Source organism: Sparus aurata, chromosome 11 (assembly GCF_900880675.1).
Source record: "Sparus aurata chromosome 11, fSpaAur1.1, whole genome shotgun sequence".
NCBI classification, from domain to species: Eukaryota; Metazoa; Chordata; class Actinopteri; order Spariformes; family Sparidae; genus Sparus; species Sparus aurata.
Genome location: NC_044197.1, coordinates 9,204,470 through 9,226,084, shown reverse-complemented (window position 1 = coordinate 9,226,084; position 21,615 = coordinate 9,204,470). Strand labels below are relative to the sequence as shown.

Genomic DNA, 21,615 nt, shown 5'->3' with positions numbered 1-21,615 from the left:
AGGTGCTAACAAGTGCGTACAAGCAAACTCCCTCAACTGTACAAAGGTTTTTTGAAGCAACAGGGAAGAAATACAGTGTATATAAAAGTGAAATGGGAAAAAGAATTTAACATTGAGTTGTCTGAGAGTGATTGGCAGTCCATATTTAAGACCCAACAAACATCAACAAGCTCTAAAAGATGGAGGGAGTTTGGTCGGAGAAATGTAACACGTTTTTTTATTACACCCCAAATTAAAAGTAAACAACTAGGTCAACAACAATACTGTTGGAGACAATGTGGGCAACTGAACGCCAACCACTCTCATATATTTTGGTCATGTGCGAAAATACGTTCATTTTGGGAGGGGGTTCTGAGAGCCATGGCTGAAATTTTTGGATATAATATCCCAAATGAGCCCCGGTATATATATCTGGGACTGATACCAGACGATGTAATAGGTAAAGAGGATATATATATATATATCAAGATCCTATCTCTTGCGGCTAAGAAGGCCATTACAAGAAGTTGTTTGAAAACTGACCCACCTGGACTGGGCCACTGGCTGGACATTGTAGAAGAAATTCGATCAATGGAACAATTGACCTACAGGGCCCCCCCCCCCCCCCCCCCCCCACACCACACACACACACACACACACACACACACACACACAAAAGAAGATGAACTCCTTTTTCTCAGGTCAAACAGGGTCAAGCACAATAGTCTTCTCTCTCTCCACATCAGAAGAAATGAGAACTGTTTCTAACACAGATGTTGTGATTAAATGTGCCTTACCGATCTACATCTCTCTCCCTCTGAAACATTCTCCAGTGGGGGAAGGCTAGGTGGGAAACCTAATCTGTGTGACCGGTGTTTTTGTGTCTGTGACATTCCAGTCCCACAGCAGTCTCTATACTCATCCAAATTCCAATACATTCTGAATAATTATTAAACTACAATCTCATCTTTTTAATTTTAGCAGATTCCCAAATAGCATAATATGGTCATACAATAGATCTTTCCCACGTTTCTCTATGTTATTATTAAGCTGAGATAAAAAATGTATGGCTTAATGCGCTTGGTTTGGGGAGAAACCAGATGGTGATGGTGACAGACGTTCAGATCATTCCTCTTTTTATTTAACACTTTGTTATTTACCAGTAAAATGTCTCTGACATGTTTTGTTAAGATAGGACAAGAAGGAATATGTATAAGTCCTTGGCCCTACTTTCTTTTTTTGATTGATTTATTTCTGGATCAAAAGACATAAAACGGTAATCCAAAAGGATAACTTGCAAAAGTGTACAACTTATTTCCAGCATGGTCCTTGGTGTTTACACATAAAACAACTACTGTGTATTGTATACTCAAGTGTTTTATGCCTTCATCATGTTTTAATTCTTTTTGAATGATAAGTGATCATAATCATGTCGCATCTTTTCACAAAGACAAAAATTCGACTTTTAAGCCTTGTATAGGCCGGCGAAAAAATGTGATGCTGTTTTATATAAAACTATGCATTTTAATGATATTTTTGACTATCATTCCCATATTTGTGAAAAGAACCTTGTAGTCCTGCATGCAGGTCTAATTTATCTCCACAACTGTAGACTCACAGGTGGTGGCTATGGGTTTAGGGTGAAAAAAAACATATATGAGGCTATATGGTCGTTGCGATTTAATCTTCTGATTTTCAGAAAATATAAACATTTCTCTGATTGTACTGAGAGTTGTACACACAGTCTGCATGCACCAGAAATGTTCTCCTCTGTTCCTACTGCAAAGCAGGAAGGTGAGAGTCCCAAACTACTGACCAAACATTCTATTTTAGTGATAGCTGAATTTGAACTATATCATATATAAACATGCATATGCTCTTTTTATTTCAAAACTGTTTTAAATACATTAAAATCATTCTGAAATAAATATGGATTATAGGCTATTTCTATTTCATAGGGGGCTGACAGACAGCTGCTGCTGTAGCTGATGATGCACTTGACGTATCTGTTCTAACAACATGTTCATTTTAATTATACTCTGCCTCATTGATCGTTATGTTTGAATTTCTATCATTAATACATTTTTCATTTTCTTTTTTGTAATGGTAAAAAGAGCAAGAGAGACAGAGAAATCCCCACAGATAACCTGCAATGATGCTAACTGGCATGTCATTATTATTATTATTATTATTATTATTATTATTATTATTATTATTATCATTATTATGTCATTGAACACAGTGTTGCTCACCTTTTTCACTGGGACAGTTATGGGGAGACTGGGCTGCTGCTGACTCATCTGTTGGTAAGTCTGCTAAAAGGAGCAGGGACAATGATCTAATATGAATATCTTGCTAAATGTTTCCCTGCGCTAATTAAATGTTGATGAAATGTAGGCTAACACTAGTCTGTAGCTAGCTAGCTTATTTCACTATGGACATTAAGCCACTCACAGACTGAATGCTACCCACCTTTCTTGGTAAAAAAAACAAAAAAAACAAACAAACAAAAAAAAACCTGGGTTACAGATTGACACCCTTTCCTTGTTTTTCCTCTCTTTCCTTTTTTGATAACCAGATTTTGATTTAGGCAACATTGTGATCACTGTAGTTCTGGCGCATTGACTGACTGCAACTAAACACCATCACTGATGAGTGCGCTAAAGCAGGACCAAACCATTTCATGCAGATACAGGGGGGTGGTGGGTCAATATGGATGTTTACATTTTGGTCAATGGGGATATTTAACTTTTACTGCCAAAAACAAGTAAAAACAAAGAGATCAGTAATTGTGTTATTAGATTTGAAATATACTCAATGATGATGGTTTAATAATTTCATATTAGTTTTTTTTGTTTTTGTTTTTTACCTATTCTTTGGGGCCCCTTGGAATTGTCCTAACCCCCCGCTGCTCCCAATGCGAAAACCCTGCTGAGTTCAGTCAGAGTCAGCAGAGTACCGGCCTTCCCTCTGGCTGTTGGACCGACGTGCCGTGCCGTAGTCCAACTCTCAAGGAAACCAAACTTCAGGACCTCCTGACTCCCAGACAAAACACGCTGAACGTCTTCATACAGCTGGATCCACACACGTGAGAATCAGAGTTGGTGTTCTGACTTCTATCTAAGTTCTGACTTCTATCTTATGACCTTAAGAGAATTGAGATTAGGGTCTCGTTAGTATTAAAAATTATAATATTTAATATACAAAAACCCGACCTTTTAATTTCACCATCTGCTGATTGTTATTCAGAAACTGCAACTTCCACTCAAACCCAGAAGTCGCTTTTAATTTCCCTTCCTGAAAAATTCTTGCTAATCCGAATCTTGATAGCTCTGCCAGCATGAGAGCACTTCCATTCTTTATTGTTCCCATATGATCGAGAGTTTACAGACCTATTTCACTAAAGATATTTTGACTTATCGAGGGGAGGGTTGATAGGTAATAAATGCAATGCACTTTGGTAATTGCTGTAATAATTTACAGCTGTGCAAAACCTCTCATGCAAAAAGGTCTCTAAAGCTTTATTTCGGATGGAGTTGAGTGCTTATGTATCTCGAATCCAAATCAATATAATTATCCTTGATTGATTCAAGCACTGAAGAGCCATCATTTACATGCGAATCAATGACTTACAAACAATGGGTGTGAAAGGTAGTCACATCACACAACAAAACAACGCACCCATTTCATCTTTTACCTCTCTCCTAGCTCCAGTTCCGGCCTCTATATCAGGCCACAGTCCCCACTGTTGTCAGATTGACAGCCTCCCCAGGATGGTTATGAAGGTGGCAGTGATCGGTGCAGGGATTTCTGGACTGACCAGCATCAAGGCCTGTTTGGATGAAGGTCTGGAGCCCACCTGCTTTGAGAGCAGCCATGACATTGGGGGTCTATGGAGATTTAAGGTGAGGGATTCCCTTTTTTTTTACAAAAGCACCCAGGAGACGTGTAATACTATTCATACTACGGCACCAGTATTATCATTTATTAGTTGTGACACTTTATTGCAGACACAGTAGCAAAGTAAATAAAACTGTCTTTATATTGCCCTTCTCTAGGAGAAGCCCGAGCCTGGACGTACCAACATCTATCAGTCGGTGGTCATCAACAGCTCCAAAGAGATGATGGCCTTCAGTGACTTCCCTCCGCCAGCTGAGCTCCCCAACAACATGCACCACTCTGAGGTGCTGCAGTATATGCGCCTCTACGCTCAGGCCTTCAAACTGCTGCAGCACATACAGCTCCAGGTCAGTGGGCTTAGGCTTTAATTGAAGAGGTAACAATAGTCAAAAGTGATGCAACTCTGCAAGAAATGTATAACAATCGATTCTGATTATGGACATTAAATTTGAGTCCTGTACTGTTTTTTTTTGAATGTACCAATGTCACTGGATGCTTTTGAGGACAGTGTCACCCAAACATGAAGTGTTTTCTGTTTTGGTGTTTAAATGTTGACATGACTAACACAGCATCATCACATCATCCATGTAGCTGCCTACAAGTACATTAGCGCTGGTAGACTCAGACCCTATCTAAATAAAACAGGAAAAAGGGCCTTATAAGGTTGCCCCTTGCAGTGGACAAAGCATGATCAAGTGCCCTCTCTTCACTATAAATATACTTTCTGTGAGTGGGTTTATAGGGGATGCCCTTTCTGTTTTTGTTGCCACTGCCCCTCAAACATCCTGAATCTGCCACTGTACATTACAAACCATTTATCAAATGTTACTGTTTATACAAGCAGCAGGGGGACGAACAGTATTACCAATGAATGTAAAAGATAAATGTCCATATCAATGGAGGATATTCAGTACTATTTGTGTATGTGTGTGTGTGTGTGTGTGTGTGTGTGTGTGTGTGTGTGTGTGTGTGTGTGTGTCAGACTACCGTGGTCAGTGTGAGGCAGACCCTGGATTATGCCTCGACAGGCCAGTGGGAGGTGGAGACGGAGAGCAGAGACGGTCAGAGGGAGACTCGTGTTTTTGATGCAGTGATGGTTTGTACCGGACACTTCACCCAGCCTCACCTTCCTCTCAAAGACTTCCCAGGTACCAGAAACATTTTCGTTATTTTTTCATTGGCCCCACAAAGAAATAAGACACTGTCCTGCAACAGATCTACTGATCAAATACAGGTCTTAGAGCATAACTAGACGGATATTTCAAAGGGATGGCAATTTTCTATGTAAACTACCAACATATTGAAGAATAAGGAAAATGAATGCTTACCAAGCTCCCTGACTGAATTCAGCACAGTGACTGACTGATTATTCTTTGATTTCCCTTTCCTCAGGCATAGAGAGCTTTGAAGGCAGATATTTCCACAGCTGGCATTACCGCAACTCTGAGGGCCTGCAGGGGAAAAGAGTGGTGGTGGTTGGGATTGGGAACTGCGGAGGTGATATTGCTGTGGAGATCAGCAGAGTTGCTGAGAAGGTACACGACTAAACTACATGTCTGTACTTTTAGTGTTGCTTGATATTAAAAGATCTGCTGCCTTCGACTGTGGTCAGTGTGATCCTAAAACAGAGCACATGATTCTTAACCCTCTCTGCTCTGATCTGACCTGCAGGTGTACCTCAGCAGCAGGAGCGGAGCGTGGGTTGTCAGCCGCGTAGGACAGGGCGGGCTCCCAGCTGACCTCATTGGGACTTCTCGGATGAATCTGATGATAGGGAGGCTCCTCCCCTCTTGGAGCAACATGATGTTGGAGAAGCACCTTAACAAAGCAATGGACCACAAACTATATGGCCTGAAACCAAAACATGGGTAACAAAATCATTTAGAGAAGCATCTTTACTTCATTGTGTGGACAGTATTCAGCTCAGTGATTGTGGCTTAAAAGTATACATGTTATCTAGTAGTGCCTCAGACTGCAATGATCATGACACCCCACAATATGAGTAAGGCAGAACACATACTGAGGACTTGTGTAATGTGTGAAGCCTTACTGGAGGGGTTGAAATGTGTAGTTTGTCCTGCAGATGGCGGCAGAGGAAAGTGTTAAAAAAATGGCTTTTGCAGAAAATATTGCTAGATTTTCGGTCTGTGTGTGCAGACTCTGTTGTGGTCTTATGTATACATATTTGCCAAGTTCACCACTTAAGAGTCTCTTCACATATTAGGCATGTCTTTGGAGTCACTAAGTATGCACTGGGAGTGTTTCTGTGCCTCTGAGACAGTGTTTCTAACAGCTCTGTTGTCCTTCTGACAGTTTTTTTGCACAGATCCCTCTCGTGAATGACGACCTGCCAAATCGAATCATCTCAGGACGTGTTCAGATGAAACCAAACGTGAAGGAGTTCTGTGGGTCCAGTGTGGTGTTTGTCGATGGGAGTGTTATAGACAAGGTGTGTATTAGTGCTATTCTTCGAGTGTGGATCAACATTTGTCTGTCATCTAATAAAATGTGGCAACATCCATTTTGGGACCCTCCTTCCTTTTTGCTTTCTGCACACAGTATTCATCATGACATGTTTGCAGTCATCTAATCTTTAAGCTTTATGTGTGTGTTGTACAGGTGGATGTTGTGGTGTTTGCCACAGGGTACAACTACAGCTTCCCCTTCCTGCCCGCAGCTCTGCAGGCTAAATGTGGTTACAGGCTGCGTCTCTACAAGCACGTGTTCCCTCCTGCACTGAAACAGCCTATGCTGGCGGTGGTGGGCTTCATTCACGGCTTAGGGGCCGTCAACCCTCTGGCAGAGATGCAGGCCCGCTGGGCTGCAAGAGTGTTTAAAGGTAAACTTGAATCTTAGCTCATAGTTAAATACCTAGGGCTCTTTCTGCTGACTTTGTTTGCCGTCAGTGACAGTTACAGAATGAGATAAATGAATAAGCTAAATGTAATGATTAAGTGAAAGCGGCACACTAAGGATGTGACCTACAAATGCTGCAATGGAAAGTAAGGTAGTGCCTTAATTAAAACGGATAACTACAGTGAATCAGTACAACACTGAAACAATTTTATGCGATCATGTATGCACACACAGGATCTATTATCATTTTTGTTATTTACAGACACACTAAGGGCAAATAATGGGCCCCGCTGCTATGCTTAAAACCGGAGCAGTGTTTTTCTGTGACAGAGAGGAGCTTCTGTTGGTGCAGACTTTGGCCTTTTTAACTTTAAGACTTTTTACAAAACAACCTATTAAAAACACTGAAACAAAGAGAAAAAAAAAAAGCATAATAGGTCTTCTGTAAAATGTCAAATGTGTATTTATAATTCTACAGTTGGTAAGAGTCATGAACTAACAAGCATATAAAACGATGTGAATTATGTTTTTTGAGCTGTTACAGAGAAACAGAACATTAGGGTTAAGTTAACTGTTCAAAATGTGTTTTTCTGTACATTTTAAGTTGACAGATTTCTTTTTATCCTGCAGGCTTAGCGACCCTCCCTTCAGAAGAGACCATGATGAAGGAACTTGAGAAAGACACAGTAATCATGCATCAGAGGTAAGAGCTCAATTGCAGATCTGTTAAAGTGTGTAAAATCCTTGTTGAGCCATGGTGATGATCGCTCATTATCCACTCCACTCTGCAACTAACCATCATTTTCAAACAATGTTTAACGGTTGTGTTGTGTTTGCTTCTTTCGTCAGGTTTGCCTGCAGTAATCGTAACCCCATCCAGGTGGACTACATCCCTTACCTGGACTCTCTGGCGGAGGAGGTGGGGGTTCGACCTAACATACCATGGCTCTTCCTGACGGACCCCAGACTGGCACTGCAGCTTTTAACGGGTCCCTGCACTCCTTATCAGTACCGTCTGACTGGGCCTGGCAAGTGGGCCGGAGCCCGTGAGGCCATTCTCACTCAGTGGGAGCGGGTGCTTCAGCCTTTCAGGACCAGAGTGGTACCAGAACCAGAGAGCAGACCTTCGTCTAGACGGGGCATCATAGTAATAGTCTCAGGTGCAGCCCTGCTGTGCTGCTTCTGCTACAATAAACACCCTCTCTCCTCTTTGTTATCCCTGCAGTCATTGTTCAAATCTCCTCAGTGAGCAGCTTGATTATATACATTAGTGATAACATGAAGATGGATGAAGCAGTAAAGGAGCACACGTCAGCACATTCTATTTGTCAAAATGCTGTATGTTTTAAACTGTATTAGAGCTGTATTTTAAGATAAACATTTTGGCAAAGTCTGTGCAGTGTTCTCAACATATTGAATGCCTTTGCTGTCTCGCATACCTTTTCTTGACACTTACTCAGGCCACTTTGTAATGTTCACTGCTGTACATCTCACTTAATCCTGCATGATAAAACTGTTTTGCAGCTTTGCATGACAGCGGGTGTGATAAAATACCTTTGAGCCTTCCCTGGTGCTGTTATTGTAATCGTACCTGATACTCCTGATTTCTGTACCAAGACTTCCATCTGAGTGCAGGCAAAATGGCGTGCACAGAAGCAAACTAGTAAAGACTGTTGTGGTCTTCATTTTAGAATAATGTTACTTTCTTTTTAATGCTAAAAGAAGAGGGTTCCACAAACTTGACCCTAATTTGTCAATGTCACCGTACGCTCTGACAAACTATAAATACACAGCCTGATACAACACCATGAGAAGGAGCTCAAAACCATTATTCTTCCATTACTTGATAAAACTATTGAATATAAAGATTAAAATAAGACAGGGTTTCGTTATGCTGCATCATTTCAATTGTCAGAGTTGATCTATGGCTTGGGTGATGAGGGACATCCTCTACACAAAGACATTATTGACGGTTGCATTGAATAAAGCTGCAAGTGGTCCACGCTGCAGTTCATGTATCAACCTATACATTAACTGAACTAAAGGACTGTGAAGTTTTAGTCATCTTTTCACCTTTTAACCTGCAGATGGAGACACAGGGGCAGAACAGACATACTGTATGCTCCATAATGAGCCTCCTGCTGGTTTGTAGAAGTCATCAGTCCTTACACGCTTGCAGCTAGTGATTTACAAAAAAATAGTTCATAGATCAACTACAAAAATCCAATACACCAGTAAACCACAAATGGGCTTGAAATGTCTTTTAAATTGGATTGTGCTGACCTCTATCATAACTTCCTGTTTCTAATTAACTTTTTAATTCATCATAATAGCTTGTTAGGAAATAGAAAACATCTGACCCTTGTACTTAGGCTATCAAAGGGAAGTTATGTCATTTGGGGAAGAACTTTAAAACAAATATTGTTATCCAGAACATTAATGAGGTAATAAAACAAACTCAGAAACATTTATTTTCTCATAACTGATTAATCAAGATGTTCTCGGAGGAAAATAAGGTCACCAGAACACTGTTTGAAGCTGGAAATGACACATACTTTGAATATCTTTCTCTTCTAATTAAAATGTGTTTCCCCAAACTACATAGTGCACCTTTAATATATATTAGAAGAGGTGACCCAACGAGAAGGTAAGAAACTTAATTAACGATTAAAACAGAATGTTTGTGTGTATGTTTATGTGGTACACCCAAAATTGTGCTTGTTTATAATTGAAATAGCAGGAAAGTAATTTCCAAATAACAGATGCTTTAGAGTTTTACTTTGCGGGGCAATGTTAATATTGTGTATGTACAGACAAAGGGATAAAATGTTATTGTGATACTGAGTTACAGCCAAATGGTTACACATTCGAGATTGTTTGATAGTTCGCTGTGAGTGTAAGTTGAATTAAAGTGTCCAAAATCATTGCAGATGTGATGCAGCTGCACTAAGTACAGTGTAGGATTGTTGTAACTTGCACTTTATCATCAGATTAGATTAGATTTGATTTGATTTGATTTGATTTGATTTGATTTGATTTGATTTGATTTGATAGGCTTTATTTGTCCCACAACGGGGAAATTTACTTGTTACAACACTCAAGATGCAACAAGTACAAGGAAAAAGAATCAGTCAAACATGCATAAAGTTAAATAGAATTGTAAAAAAAAATCGGATATTTACAAAAAACAAAGTGAGTGGAAAGTGATTGATCAGTTAAACGAGCTGATGTCTGTGGGGATGAATGATCTGAGGAAGCGCTCCTTCTTACACAGTGTCTGTGAGAATCGCTGCTGAAAGAGCTGCTCAAGGCTTCTACAGCAGTATTATAGTACACATTACAGTAGCCCTAATTCACTACAGTGTTATAAGAGTTGTTTAAAGTCAAAACAATACACCAGAAAAGGTGGAATATCTAAAACTCATCAAAGCTCCTAACATATAATTTGTCCGGTCACTGGTAGGAAGTATCTCCATGGACTGGATTTCAAAATAAAGTCAGGGTTGTTGATTAATTGTCAATGATCTCGATCCCTGAGAGTTAAATGCTGCGTACAGTAAGTCATGATGGGGGCGTTGCATGTTCGCTTTTGCACCAGTCTGTTTGTTTTCTGTGACCGTGCAGTAGTGAATCAAGGGTCACTTTAGGACAGTATTAGCTGATGCATTTACACAATCCCACTCTGTGTCAGTCCGCCCGCCCACTGCTGCCGAGCTGCACAGAGACCTGCTCCGGAAAAACTTCTTCTTCTCCTTCTTCATATCGCGAAAGGTAAGAAAACAACAGTACATGTGCAGGAAACTCGAGCGTGACATTTGTGTGCGTCAAGGTGAGAGAAAATAATAAAAGTGGCGGCGAAATAAATGCTCGCTTAACTTGGAAGTTGTTGTCAACGCCTGCATGGAGTCCATGTATGTAAAATGTAGGAAAAGCGACTGTGGACAACAAGTTTGGTTGCGACAGCAGGTTCGGTTGTTGGAGCACTTCACTTAAAAACGCAGGCGCTGCCCATGAACCCATAACTATCACTTCCAGGCCAGAATGAGCTCAGATGCGCATTGATTATTCGATAATATCTCGTATTGATGACGTACTGAAGAGTATTTCGGCCAGGGATTGAGAATCAAAAAAAAAAGAGGAGGAAGTTTCTTTAATCAATTAATTTTTTTTTTTCATCATGCACTTTTCGAAAAAAGTCGACGTTTAACATGACATTTCAAGATTAAAGTCAATCTTTTCCAGACGCTGTGGCTGGTAGATGACGTGACGTTATTGATATGATACGCCCTATCAATTATGTATGCCGTTGCGTCACTTCAGGAACTCACCTTTGACGTTACATTCATAAATGGCTGCAGTATCTGTCCTTGAATACTACTTGAACTACATACTAACTCGCTCTGAACTTTGATAGCGCTTTGTGTGTGGGACTCAGATCAAACATTCAGAGAAAAATTCCAAACCACCAGTTAAAACTGAACTAGAGACAGAGTGATCTCCCTTTATTTTGCTGAATGCATGCACTTCCTGAGATGTTTAAGTGGTCTGTTGCATCCCTCACAGAGCTGAAGTATGACTCGTCGAGTGGCAATAATAGGAGGAGGTAGTTCAGGTCTGGCCTGTATCAAGTGCTGTCTGGATGAGGGGCTGGAGCCGGTCTGCTTCGAAAGCAGCGATGACATTGGTGGTCTGTGGAGGTTTAAGGTGGGTCACACTGTGTGCAGGCTAGATTTTTTCTTTCCTTTTTTTTTTTGAGATTTAAGGTTGATTATTCTCTCACCTCCTGGCTGTTCTTGCAGGAGAATCCAGAGCCAGACAGGGCCAGCATCTACCACTCTGTCATCATCAACACATCCAAGGAGATGATGTGCTTCAGCGACTTCCCCATTCCTGCGCACTTCCCCAACTTCATGCACAACTCCCTCATCATGGACTACTTCCGAATGTACGCTGACAACTTCCAGCTCATCAAGTACATACGCTTCAATGTAAGGGGTGCCTCACTTACTCCTTGCCTGTAACATATTTCTGAACTTGAAGATGCAACATTCTCACCTTAGTTTAATTTAAAATGTTGTTCTGTTCAATAATAGATAGTTAAATAGGAAATCTTAGCTCATAGTTAAATACCTAGGGCTCTTTCTGCTGACTTTGTTTGCCGTCAGTGACAGTTACAGAATGAGATAAATGAATAAGCTAAATGTAATGATTAAGTGAAAGCGGCACACTAAGGATGTGACCTACAAATGCTGCAATGGAAAGTAAGGTAGTGCCTTAATTAAAACGGATAACTACAGTGAATCAGTACAACACTGAAACAATTTTATGCGATCATGTATGCACACACAGGATCTATTATCATTTTTGTTATTTACAGACACACTAAGGGCAAATAATGGGCCCCGCTGCTATGCTTAAAACCGGAGCAGTGTTTTTCTGTGACAGAGAGGAGCTTCTGTTGGTGCAGACTTTGGCCTTTTTAACTTTAAGACTTTTTACAAAACAACCTATTAAAAACACTGAAACAAAGAGAAAAAAAAAAAGCATAATAGGTCTTCTGTAAAATGTCAAATGTGTATTTATAATTCTACAGTTGGTAAGAGTCATGAACTAACAAGCATATAAAACGATGTGAATTATGTTTTTTGAGCTGTTACAGAGAAACAGAACATTAGGGTTAAGTTAACTGTTCAAAATGTGTTTTTCTGTACATTTTAAGTTGACAGATTTCTTTTTATCCTGCAGGCTTAGCGACCCTCCCTTCAGAAGAGACCATGATGAAGGAACTTGAGAAAGACACAGTAATCATGCATCAGAGGTAAGAGCTCAATTGCAGATCTGTTAAAGTGTGTAAAATCCTTGTTGAGCCATGGTGATGATCGCTCATTATCCACTCCACTCTGCAACTAACCATCATTTTCAAACAATGTTTAACGGTTGTGTTGTGTTTGCTTCTTTCGTCAGGTTTGCCTGCAGTAATCGTAACCCCATCCAGGTGGACTACATCCCTTACCTGGACTCTCTGGCGGAGGAGGTGGGGGTTCGACCTAACATACCATGGCTCTTCCTGACGGACCCCAGACTGGCACTGCAGCTTTTAACGGGTCCCTGCACTCCTTATCAGTACCGTCTGACTGGGCCTGGCAAGTGGGCCGGAGCCCGTGAGGCCATTCTCACTCAGTGGGAGCGGGTGCTTCAGCCTTTCAGGACCAGAGTGGTACCAGAACCAGAGAGCAGACCTTCGTCTAGACGGGGCATCATAGTAATAGTCTCAGGTGCAGCCCTGCTGTGCTGCTTCTGCTACAATAAACACCCTCTCTCCTCTTTGTTATCCCTGCAGTCATTGTTCAAATCTCCTCAGTGAGCAGCTTGATTATATACATTAGTGATAACATGAAGATGGATGAAGCAGTAAAGGAGCACACGTCAGCACATTCTATTTGTCAAAATGCTGTATGTTTTAAACTGTATTAGAGCTGTATTTTAAGATAAACATTTTGGCAAAGTCTGTGCAGTGTTCTCAACATATTGAATGCCTTTGCTGTCTCGCATACCTTTTCTTGACACTTACTCAGGCCACTTTGTAATGTTCACTGCTGTACATCTCACTTAATCCTGCATGATAAAACTGTTTTGCAGCTTTGCATGACAGCGGGTGTGATAAATACCTTTGAGCCTTCCCTGGTGCTGTTATTGTAATCGTACCTGATACTCCTGATTTCTGTACCAAGACTTCCATCTGAGTGCAGGCAAAATGGCGTGCACAGAAGCAAACTAGTAAAGACTGTTGTGGTCTTCATTTTAGAATAATGTTACTTTCTTTTTAATGCTAAAAGAAGAGGGTTCCACAAACTTGACCCTAATTTGTCAATGTCACCGTACGCTCTGACAAACTATAAATACACAGCCTGATACAACACCATGAGAAGGAGCTCAAAACCATTATTCTTCCATTACTTGATAAAACTATTGAATATAAAGATTAAAATAAGACAGGGTTTCGTTATGCTGCATCATTTCAATTGTCAGAGTTGATCTATGGCTTGGGTGATGAGGGACATCCTCTACACAAAGACATTATTGACGGTTGCATTGAATAAAGCTGCAAGTGGTCCACGCTGCAGTTCATGTATCAACCTATACATTAACTGAACTAAAGGACTGTGAAGTTTTAGTCATCTTTTCACCTTTTAACCTGCAGATGGAGACACAGGGGCAGAACAGACATACTGTATGCTCCATAATGAGCCTCCTGCTGGTTTGTAGAAGTCATCAGTCCTTACACGCTTGCAGCTAGTGATTTACAAAAAAATAGTTCATAGATCAACTACAAAAATCCAATACACCAGTAAACCACAAATGGGCTTGAAATGTCTTTTAAATTGGATTGTGCTGACCTCTATCATAACTTCCTGTTTCTAATTAACTTTTTAATTCATCATAATAGCTTGTTAGGAAATAGAAAACATCTGACCCTTGTACTTAGGCTATCAAAGGGAAGTTATGTCATTTGGGGAAGAACTTTAAAACAAATATTGTTATCCAGAACATTAATGAGGTAATAAAACAAACTCAGAAACATTTATTTTCTCATAACTGATTAATCAAGATGTTCTCGGAGGAAAATAAGGTCACCAGAACACTGTTTGAAGCTGGAAATGACACATACTTTGAATATCTTTCTCTTCTAATTAAAATGTGTTTCCCCAAACTACATAGTGCACCTTTAATATATATTAGAAGAGGTGACCCAACGAGAAGGTAAGAAACTTAATTAACGATTAAAACAGAATGTTTGTGTGTATGTTTATGTGGTACACCCAAAATTGTGCTTGTTTATAATTGAAATAGCAGGAAAGTAATTTCCAAATAACAGATGCTTTAGAGTTTTACTTTGCGGGGCAATGTTAATATTGTGTATGTACAGACAAAGGGATAAAATGTTATTGTGATACTGAGTTACAGCCAAATGGTTACACATTCGAGATTGTTTGATAGTTCGCTGTGAGTGTAAGTTGAATTAAAGTGTCCAAAATCATTGCAGATGTGATGCAGCTGCACTAAGTACAGTGTAGGATTGTTGTAACTTGCACTTTATCATCAGATTAGATTAGATTTGATTTGATTTGATTTGATTTGATTTGATTTGATTTGATTTGATTTGATAGGCTTTATTTGTCCCACAACGGGGAAATTTACTTGTTACAACACTCAAGATGCAACAAGTACAAGGAAAAAGAATCAGTCAAACATGCATAAAGTTAAATAGAATTGTAAAAAAAAATCGGATATTTACAAAAAACAAAGTGAGTGGAAAGTGATTGATCAGTTAAACGAGCTGATGTCTGTGGGGATGAATGATCTGAGGAAGCGCTCCTTCTTACACAGTGTCTGTGAGAATCGCTGCTGAAAGAGCTGCTCAAGGCTTCTACAGCAGTATTATAGTACACATTACAGTAGCCCTAATTCACTACAGTGTTATAAGAGTTGTTTAAAGTCAAAACAATACACCAGAAAAGGTGGAATATCTAAAACTCATCAAAGCTCCTAACATATAATTTGTCCGGTCACTGGTAGGAAGTATCTCCATGGACTGGATTTCAAAATAAAGTCAGGGTTGTTGATTAATTGTCAATGATCTCGATCCCTGAGAGTTAAATGCTGCGTACAGTAAGTCATGATGGGGGCGTTGCATGTTCGCTTTTGCACCAGTCTGTTTGTTTTCTGTGACCGTGCAGTAGTGAATCAAGGGTCACTTTAGGACAGTATTAGCTGATGCATTTACACAATCCCACTCTGTGTCAGTCCGCCCGCCCACTGCTGCCGAGCTGCACAGAGACCTGCTCCGGAAAAACTTCTTCTTCTCCTTCTTCATATCGCGAAAGGTAAGAAAACAACAGTACATGTGCAGGAAACTCGAGCGTGACATTTGTGTGCGTCAAGGTGAGAGAAAATAATAAAAGTGGCGGCGAAATAAATGCTCGCTTAACTTGGAAGTTGTTGTCAACGCCTGCATGGAGTCCATGTATGTAAAATGTAGGAAAAGCGACTGTGGACAACAAGTTTGGTTGCGACAGCAGGTTCGGTTGTTGGAGCACTTCACTTAAAAACGCAGGCGCTGCCCATGAACCCATAACTATCACTTCCAGGCCAGAATGAGCTCAGATGCGCATTGATTATTCGATAATATCTCGTATTGATGACGTACTGAAGAGTATTTCGGCCAGGGATTGAGAATCAAAAAAAAAAAGAGGAGGAAGTTTCTTTAATCAATTAATTTTTTTTTTCATCATGCACTTTTCGAAAAAAGTCGACGTTTAACATGACATTTCAAGATTAAAGTCAATCTTTTCCAGACGCTGTGGCTGGTAGATGACGTGACGTTATTGATATGATACGCCCTATCAATTATGTATGCCGTTGCGTCACTTCAGGAACTCACCTTTGACGTTACATTCATAAATGGCTGCAGTATCTGTCCTTGAATACTACTTGAACTACATACTAACTCGCTCTGAACTTTGATAGCGCTTTGTGTGTGGGACTCAGATCAAACATTCAGAGAAAAATTCCAAACCACCAGTTAAAACTGAACTAGAGACAGAGTGATCTCCCTTTATTTTGCTGAATGCATGCACTTCCTGAGATGTTTAAGTGGTCTGTTGCATCCCTCACAGAGCTGAAGTATGACTCGTCGAGTGGCAATAATAGGAGGAGGTAGTTCAGGTCTGGCCTGTATCAAGTGCTGTCTGGATGAGGGGCTGGAGCCGGTCTGCTTCGAAAGCAGCGATGACATTGGTGGTCTGTGGAGGTTTAAGGTGGGTCACACTGTGTGCAGGCTAGATTTTTTCTTTCCTTTTTTTTTTTGAGATTTAAGGTTGATTATTCTCTCACCTCCTGGCTGTTCTTGCAGGAGAATCCAGAGCCAGACAGGGCCAGCATCTACCACTCTGTCATCATCAACACATCCAAGGAGATGATGTGCTTCAGCGACTTCCCCATTCCTGCGCACTTCCCCAACTTCATGCACAACTCCCTCATCATGGACTACTTCCGAATGTACGCTGACAACTTCCAGCTCATCAAGTACATACGCTTCAATGTAAGGGGTGCCTCACTTACTCCTTGCCTGTAACATATTTCTGAACTTGAAGATGCAACATTCTCACCTTAGTTTAATTTAAAATGTTGTTCTGTTCAATAATAGATAGTTAAATAGGAAATATTTTCCTCACCTCAGCTTCTGTACTCTTATCAGCAAACTGCTATCTGTTTCTGTCTTTCTGTTGTTCAGACCAAAGTCTTGCAGCTGAAGCAGAGATCCGATTTTTCTCACTCAGGCCAGTGGGATGTTGAGACGGAGAACAAGGATGGCAAAAAGGAGAAACACATTTTTGATGCTGTGATGATCTGTATTGGACATCACTGCCACCCCAACATGCCACTGCAGGACTTCCCAGGTACTACTGATAAAGTTTAAATACACAGAATCAACCTTTGTCACAGTATGAACGAGTCTGTACTGGCAACCCTGCCCAATGTTATGTAACGCTCTCTCGTCAGGAAGCAGCAGTAACAAAAGGGAATACTGTGTCAGTATAGTGTCCTCAATCTTTGCTTGAATTATATGTTTAGGTCAAGGCTGTAATGTCAACTTCAAATAAAGATTAAAGCCTTCTTCCAGTAAGAGTAGGACGGCACCTTGTCAAGTTATGTTTTGCTTTTTTCAGGCATTGACACTTTCAAAGGAAAGTACTTCCACAGCCGAGACTACAAGACTCCTGAGGAGTGGAGGAATAAAAAGGCTATAGTGGTTGGAATAGGAAACTCTGGAGGAGACATTGCTGTGGAGCTGAGCAGAGTCACCAAGCAGGTTTGGATGAAATAGTTACATATTGTAATATATGTGTCATAGCCTGAAAGTGCACTTTGTGACAGCAGCATTACAGTAGCATCCAGAAGAGTAAATAAACACAGTCAGACAATCGGACTGTGTCAAAATGAAAAAAAAATTAATATGGGTTTAAAAAGGAACAGGTAACAGACCCATAGAGTTGAGTAAAATATGATGAAACTAATTATTAAAGATGTTCTAATATGCTATTATAATCACTGACAGCCATCTGTTCTCTTCCCAGCTCTACTTGAGCACTCGAAGGGGAGCCTGGATTCTGAACCGCGTCGGGGACAACGGGCTGCCCCTCGATTTGATTTTTAACAGGGTGATGGATTCTGTGAGGAAAATCCTTCCCTTTGGTTTTTTCTGTGGTGTGGGAGAGAGACAACTTAACCAAAGATTCGACCACGCTCTGTACAATCTTAAGCCAAAGCACAGGTACTGTATTTGTATCTGGTATTTTTTGTATTTTTCTTTTTACAGTTGAAGCTGTAGCACTGAGCTAGGGTGTATTTTTGCCCTGCAGAGGGCGGACTCTAACTCTCACCACTAGAAATATCTCAACAAGTGTTGGTGTTAGTTTTGAAATTTGCTGTATGGTCCCCAGACAACTGATATGAAAAACTAGTTTATCACATGATTTGCAGTAATAATAAATTGCAGAAACATAACTAAATGGTGCGAATATAAATCTCAGGTTGTTCAGCCAACATCCCACAGTGAATGATGAGCTTCCCAACCGCATCCTGTCTGGAACTGTTCAGGTGAAACCCAACATCCGCAGATTTCAGGGGTCCAGTGTGGAGTTTGATGATGGAAGTGTGGTGGAGGATGTCGACCTGGTGGTACGTTATTTTTGTAGACACACTGATTTCTGTCCTTTCACTGTCATAGACTTGTCGGCCAGTAGTGTGTCACTGAGATGATTCTCCTGTCTTGCAGGTGTTTGCCACAGGTTACAGGTTTTCCTTTCCATTCCTGGCCTCACATGTGGTCTCAGCATCTGAGAACAAAGCCTCTCTGTACAAGTATGTGTTTCCTCCTGAGCTGGACCGACCCACTCTGGCCATCATTGGTCTAGTGCAGCCACTGGGGGCCATTATGCCCATCTCTGAGATGCAGGCCAGATGGGCCACACGGGTCTTTAAAGGTAAGACAAGTTTCACTGTGCCCAATTATAGATGTATGTTGCGTTTAAGGGACTAAAACACTGTGTTACATTGTCACCTCTCAAACAGGCTGCATCAAGCTTCCCTCCATGGCTGCCATGCAAAAAGATATCGTATGCAAGCAGCAAGCAATGGCAGCAAGGTACTGCACTAAACTATACTGAAAAGAAACACATTTTGATACCCATGATGTTCAACTCAGATCTCTTTTTCAGGTATGTCCCAAGTCAGAGACACACCATCCAGGTTGACTATGTAAGCTACATGGATGAAATAGCAAAGCTGGTGGGAGTTCGACCAAACATCCTGGGGAAGCTGCTGACAGATCCCAGGCTGGGATTGAATTTGTTGTTCGGGCCCTGCACGCCATACCAGTTCCGTCTCAGAGGGCCAGGAAAGTGGGCCGGGGCCCGTCAGGCCATCCTCACCCAGTGGGAGAGAGTGGCTTGCCCCATGCAGACCAGGCCCTGTGATGAGCCCAAATGCAAGAGATCATTAATGTGGCCTCTGATTCTGTCGACTGCTGCTGTGGGCTTGGCTGCCTACGTTAACAGAAACAGCCTTCCAGCCTTCCTGCAAGATCCCACTGCACTGTTGGACAAGATAAAAGTGTACCTGCCTGGACAGTGATGTGCAAATCAGCCTTGTTCCAATTAATTTGCAATTGCTCTTATAACAGATTTACCATATAGTACTAACTATATGTATACTGTACTAACTATATGTATACTGTACTATCCCAACTCATGAAAAGAACATTATACATTTGAGTTACTTATGCCTCCTCATGCTGGCTCCAAATACCAACTGATATTATATCATGCTATAAATTGTTCTTCAACATATCACATTGTGTGAAAACGAGGACCCTGTTCTGGGTTCTCTAAATTCTTAGATCATACTAGTTATTGAATAGCTCTTAATCTACTTTCTTCGCGTCTCTATTTGATCATTCATACTTGTACAATCTCCAAATATGTATTGCTCTTTTTCACTGAATAGTCTTATATTCATTATATATATCATTATATGATTGCAGATATGTCTCTGACATCTCTATGGGATCTATTTTCAGAGTATATCCACATCCTGCTGTGTCTCTTGACTTGTTTGGTGCTCAGAAAATCAGTTAAATGAGATTTGTTGGCTACAAATAATGAAAATGTACGGGATTTATGGTGCATAAAATATGTATGATGCTTTTATGTTTTCCTGCTTACACTAATGTATGTTATGACCTTAACCCTATGTAATGAAGACTTGTGATAAGAAAACACCTCAAATGAGGTCCCTTATGTCAGATTAATGTAATAATTAAAAGTCAAAGTGCAGAAACAAGTGCATGGCTCTCTTTTATTACCGCTCCACCTTCGAGGAATGCCATGCAGTTGCAGTATATAGACCTCATATACATTAAACTGAGAAAGGAGCTGAGAGAGCCTCTGTAATCATCTGAGGAGACCTTCGGAATCAGTAGGTTTTACATGCAATGCTGCTGACTGTGTAATGAGACCAATAACTCTAATAACTGCTGAATCTGCACAGTGCCATAATATGTTATACCTGTGCATTTTAACTGCAGTTTTATCTTAATTAGTTTATTCAGTTAGGAATATATTTTCCACAGACAAGACTTACATGTGCTTGCAAGTGTGCTTACAGGTAATAGATGTAAGTTATACTGTATTTCACGTTTCATTATTTAGTACGACATTGATAAATCAATTTTATCCTGGGTATGGTGCATGCATATTAATGGCCCAAACAGAATAGAAATTAACAATTACAGTCATCGTAGAAGTCACACTTTTCGAGAGATGTTTGATCACAGCAACTTGTACATTAATTTGTTAATCAGTCTTTAGATAAAAAAAAACAAAAACATTTTACAAATGTAGATAATTCCTCTGGAGAGAAATCAGTCTGACAGTTCCAGGAGGGGTTTTGTAATGTAATGTGTTTTCTCAGAAGATGAACACTAACAGCAGCTCAGACCACCATCATATCTAGCCTATTGTTTATGGTCATAAAAGCATTCAACAGTTCAGTACACATGAGGATATCCACTGCTGTTAAACATTAACAATTTATGAGCAGGGTTATGATTAATTTTTTCAGGGTTAGGGTAAATGGAGCAAACTTAACTGATTTACAATCTGTTGACCGCAGCAAAGATGGCGCCTTTTCAGTCCAATCACAGCTGCTTGTATGGCAAATATATATTCCCAAAATGTTTTCCAGTTCCTGGCCATGAAAGACTTTATATTGTGATGACGTCAAATACTTGTCTGGGCTCGAGGATAGTTTTACAAATGTAAATTGACCTTGTTTGCTGTTCTAGGTGTGCTGTCAACAGTTTGACAGACTTTTATGATACTCTGTGGGGGAAAGGCTTTTTGGTCCGAGCAGAACGGAAGCAAGGCTGAGCAGCTCTGCTGTATCCAGATCTATAACACATGAATGAGTCTGATATGTTATTTTAAAACAAAGGGGGCCAGGCACCTGAGGAATCATGCTGAAGGAGGCAACAGGTCCACACTTTTTATGAAAACATCTGCCATTGTTTTCAATAGCTTCCAGGTCATTCGACCCATTGACTCAAATTCAATGCAGAAATGTCTTCCTATACTGGTTAAATGAGACACACATGTTTTGACTGGATTTATGTTGAACTTTTGTTTTTAATGAATATTTTAAAGACAAAATCTGCAGTTTGTATAAAAACATCTGCATTTTTTTCAATAGCTTCCAGATCGTTTGACTGATTGACTCAAAATCAATCCCAAAATGTTTTCCTAAACTGGTTGAATGACA

The 21,615-nt window shown here is 40.4% G+C and overlaps 3 protein-coding genes across 7 annotated transcripts; all 3 read left to right on the top strand.

Moving 5' to 3' along the window:
* Nucleotides 1-2,920: 2,920 nt before the first annotated feature.
* Nucleotides 2,921-8,300, top strand: LOC115591443 (dimethylaniline monooxygenase [N-oxide-forming] 5-like). 2 transcript variants are annotated; one of them, XM_030433484.1, is made up of 10 exons: nt 2,921-3,067; nt 3,688-3,884; nt 4,038-4,226; nt 4,862-5,027; nt 5,272-5,414; nt 5,551-5,747; nt 6,193-6,328; nt 6,499-6,718; nt 7,366-7,438; nt 7,585-8,300. In XM_030433484.1, exons 2-10 carry the CDS (start codon nt 3,753-3,755, stop codon nt 7,982-7,984), a joined length of 1,656 nt encoding a protein of 551 aa, XP_030289344.1. In that variant the 5' UTR covers nt 2,921-3,067; nt 3,688-3,752; the 3' UTR covers nt 7,985-8,300. The 2 variants fall into 2 exon arrangements, with proteins under 2 accessions (XP_030289344.1, XP_030289345.1); XM_030433485.1 differs by having other exon boundaries at nt 2,921-3,079.
* Nucleotides 8,301-10,354: 2,054 nt separating this feature from the next.
* On the top strand, nt 10,355-13,245 carry LOC115590986 (dimethylaniline monooxygenase [N-oxide-forming] 5-like). Of its 3 annotated transcripts, none has more exons than XM_030432511.1 (5): nt 10,355-10,506; nt 11,299-11,439; nt 11,535-11,723; nt 12,481-12,553; nt 12,700-13,243. In XM_030432511.1, exons 2-4 carry the CDS (start codon nt 11,308-11,310, stop codon nt 12,484-12,486), a joined length of 327 nt encoding a protein of 108 aa, XP_030288371.1. In that variant the 5' UTR covers nt 10,355-10,506; nt 11,299-11,307; the 3' UTR covers nt 12,487-12,553; nt 12,700-13,243. The 3 variants fall into 3 exon arrangements, with proteins under 3 accessions (XP_030288371.1, XP_030288372.1, XP_030288370.1); XM_030432512.1 differs by lacking the exon at nt 10,355-10,506 and adding an exon at nt 10,540-10,564; XM_030432510.1 differs by lacking the exons at nt 10,355-10,506; nt 11,299-11,439; nt 11,535-11,723 and having other exon boundaries at nt 12,485-12,553; nt 12,700-13,245.
* A 2,223-nt stretch (nt 13,246-15,468) lies between these two features.
* LOC115592073 (dimethylaniline monooxygenase [N-oxide-forming] 5-like) lies at nt 15,469-20,139 on the top strand. 2 transcript variants are annotated; one of them, XM_030434601.1, is made up of 10 exons: nt 15,469-15,620; nt 16,413-16,553; nt 16,649-16,837; nt 17,030-17,195; nt 17,466-17,608; nt 17,874-18,070; nt 18,330-18,477; nt 18,575-18,782; nt 18,871-18,943; nt 19,017-20,139. In XM_030434601.1, exons 2-10 carry the CDS (start codon nt 16,422-16,424, stop codon nt 19,429-19,431), a joined length of 1,671 nt encoding a protein of 556 aa, XP_030290461.1. In that variant the 5' UTR covers nt 15,469-15,620; nt 16,413-16,421; the 3' UTR covers nt 19,432-20,139. The 2 variants fall into 2 exon arrangements, with proteins under 2 accessions (XP_030290461.1, XP_030290462.1); XM_030434602.1 differs by lacking the exon at nt 15,469-15,620 and adding an exon at nt 15,657-15,678 and having other exon boundaries at nt 19,017-19,431.
* The last annotated feature ends 1,476 nt before the right edge of the window (nt 20,140-21,615 follow it).

Coding starts and splice junctions, on each gene's coding strand:
- LOC115591443 (XM_030433484.1), top strand. CDS start 3,753: ATGGTTATGAAGGTGGCAGTGATCGGTGCAGGGATTTCTGGACTGACC. Junction 3,885..4,037: donor GGGGTCTATGGAGATTTAAG/GTGAGGGATTCC, acceptor GCCCTTCTCTAG/GAGAAGCCCGAGCCTGGACG. Junction 6,719..7,365: donor GGCTGCAAGAGTGTTTAAAG/GTAAACTTGAAT, acceptor TTTATCCTGCAG/GCTTAGCGACCCTCCCTTCA.
- LOC115590986 (XM_030432510.1), top strand. CDS start 12,510: ATGATGAAGGAACTTGAGAAAGACACAGTAATCATGCATCAGAG. Junction 12,554..12,699: donor ACAGTAATCATGCATCAGAG/GTAAGAGCTCAA, acceptor TTCTTTCGTCAG/GTTTGCCTGCAGTAATCGTA.
- LOC115592073 (XM_030434601.1), top strand. CDS start 16,422: ATGACTCGTCGAGTGGCAATAATAGGAGGAGGTAGTTCAGGTCTGGCC. Junction 16,554..16,648: donor GTGGTCTGTGGAGGTTTAAG/GTGGGTCACACT, acceptor CTGTTCTTGCAG/GAGAATCCAGAGCCAGACAG. Junction 16,838..17,029: donor TCAAGTACATACGCTTCAAT/GTAAGGGGTGCC, acceptor TCTGTTGTTCAG/ACCAAAGTCTTGCAGCTGAA.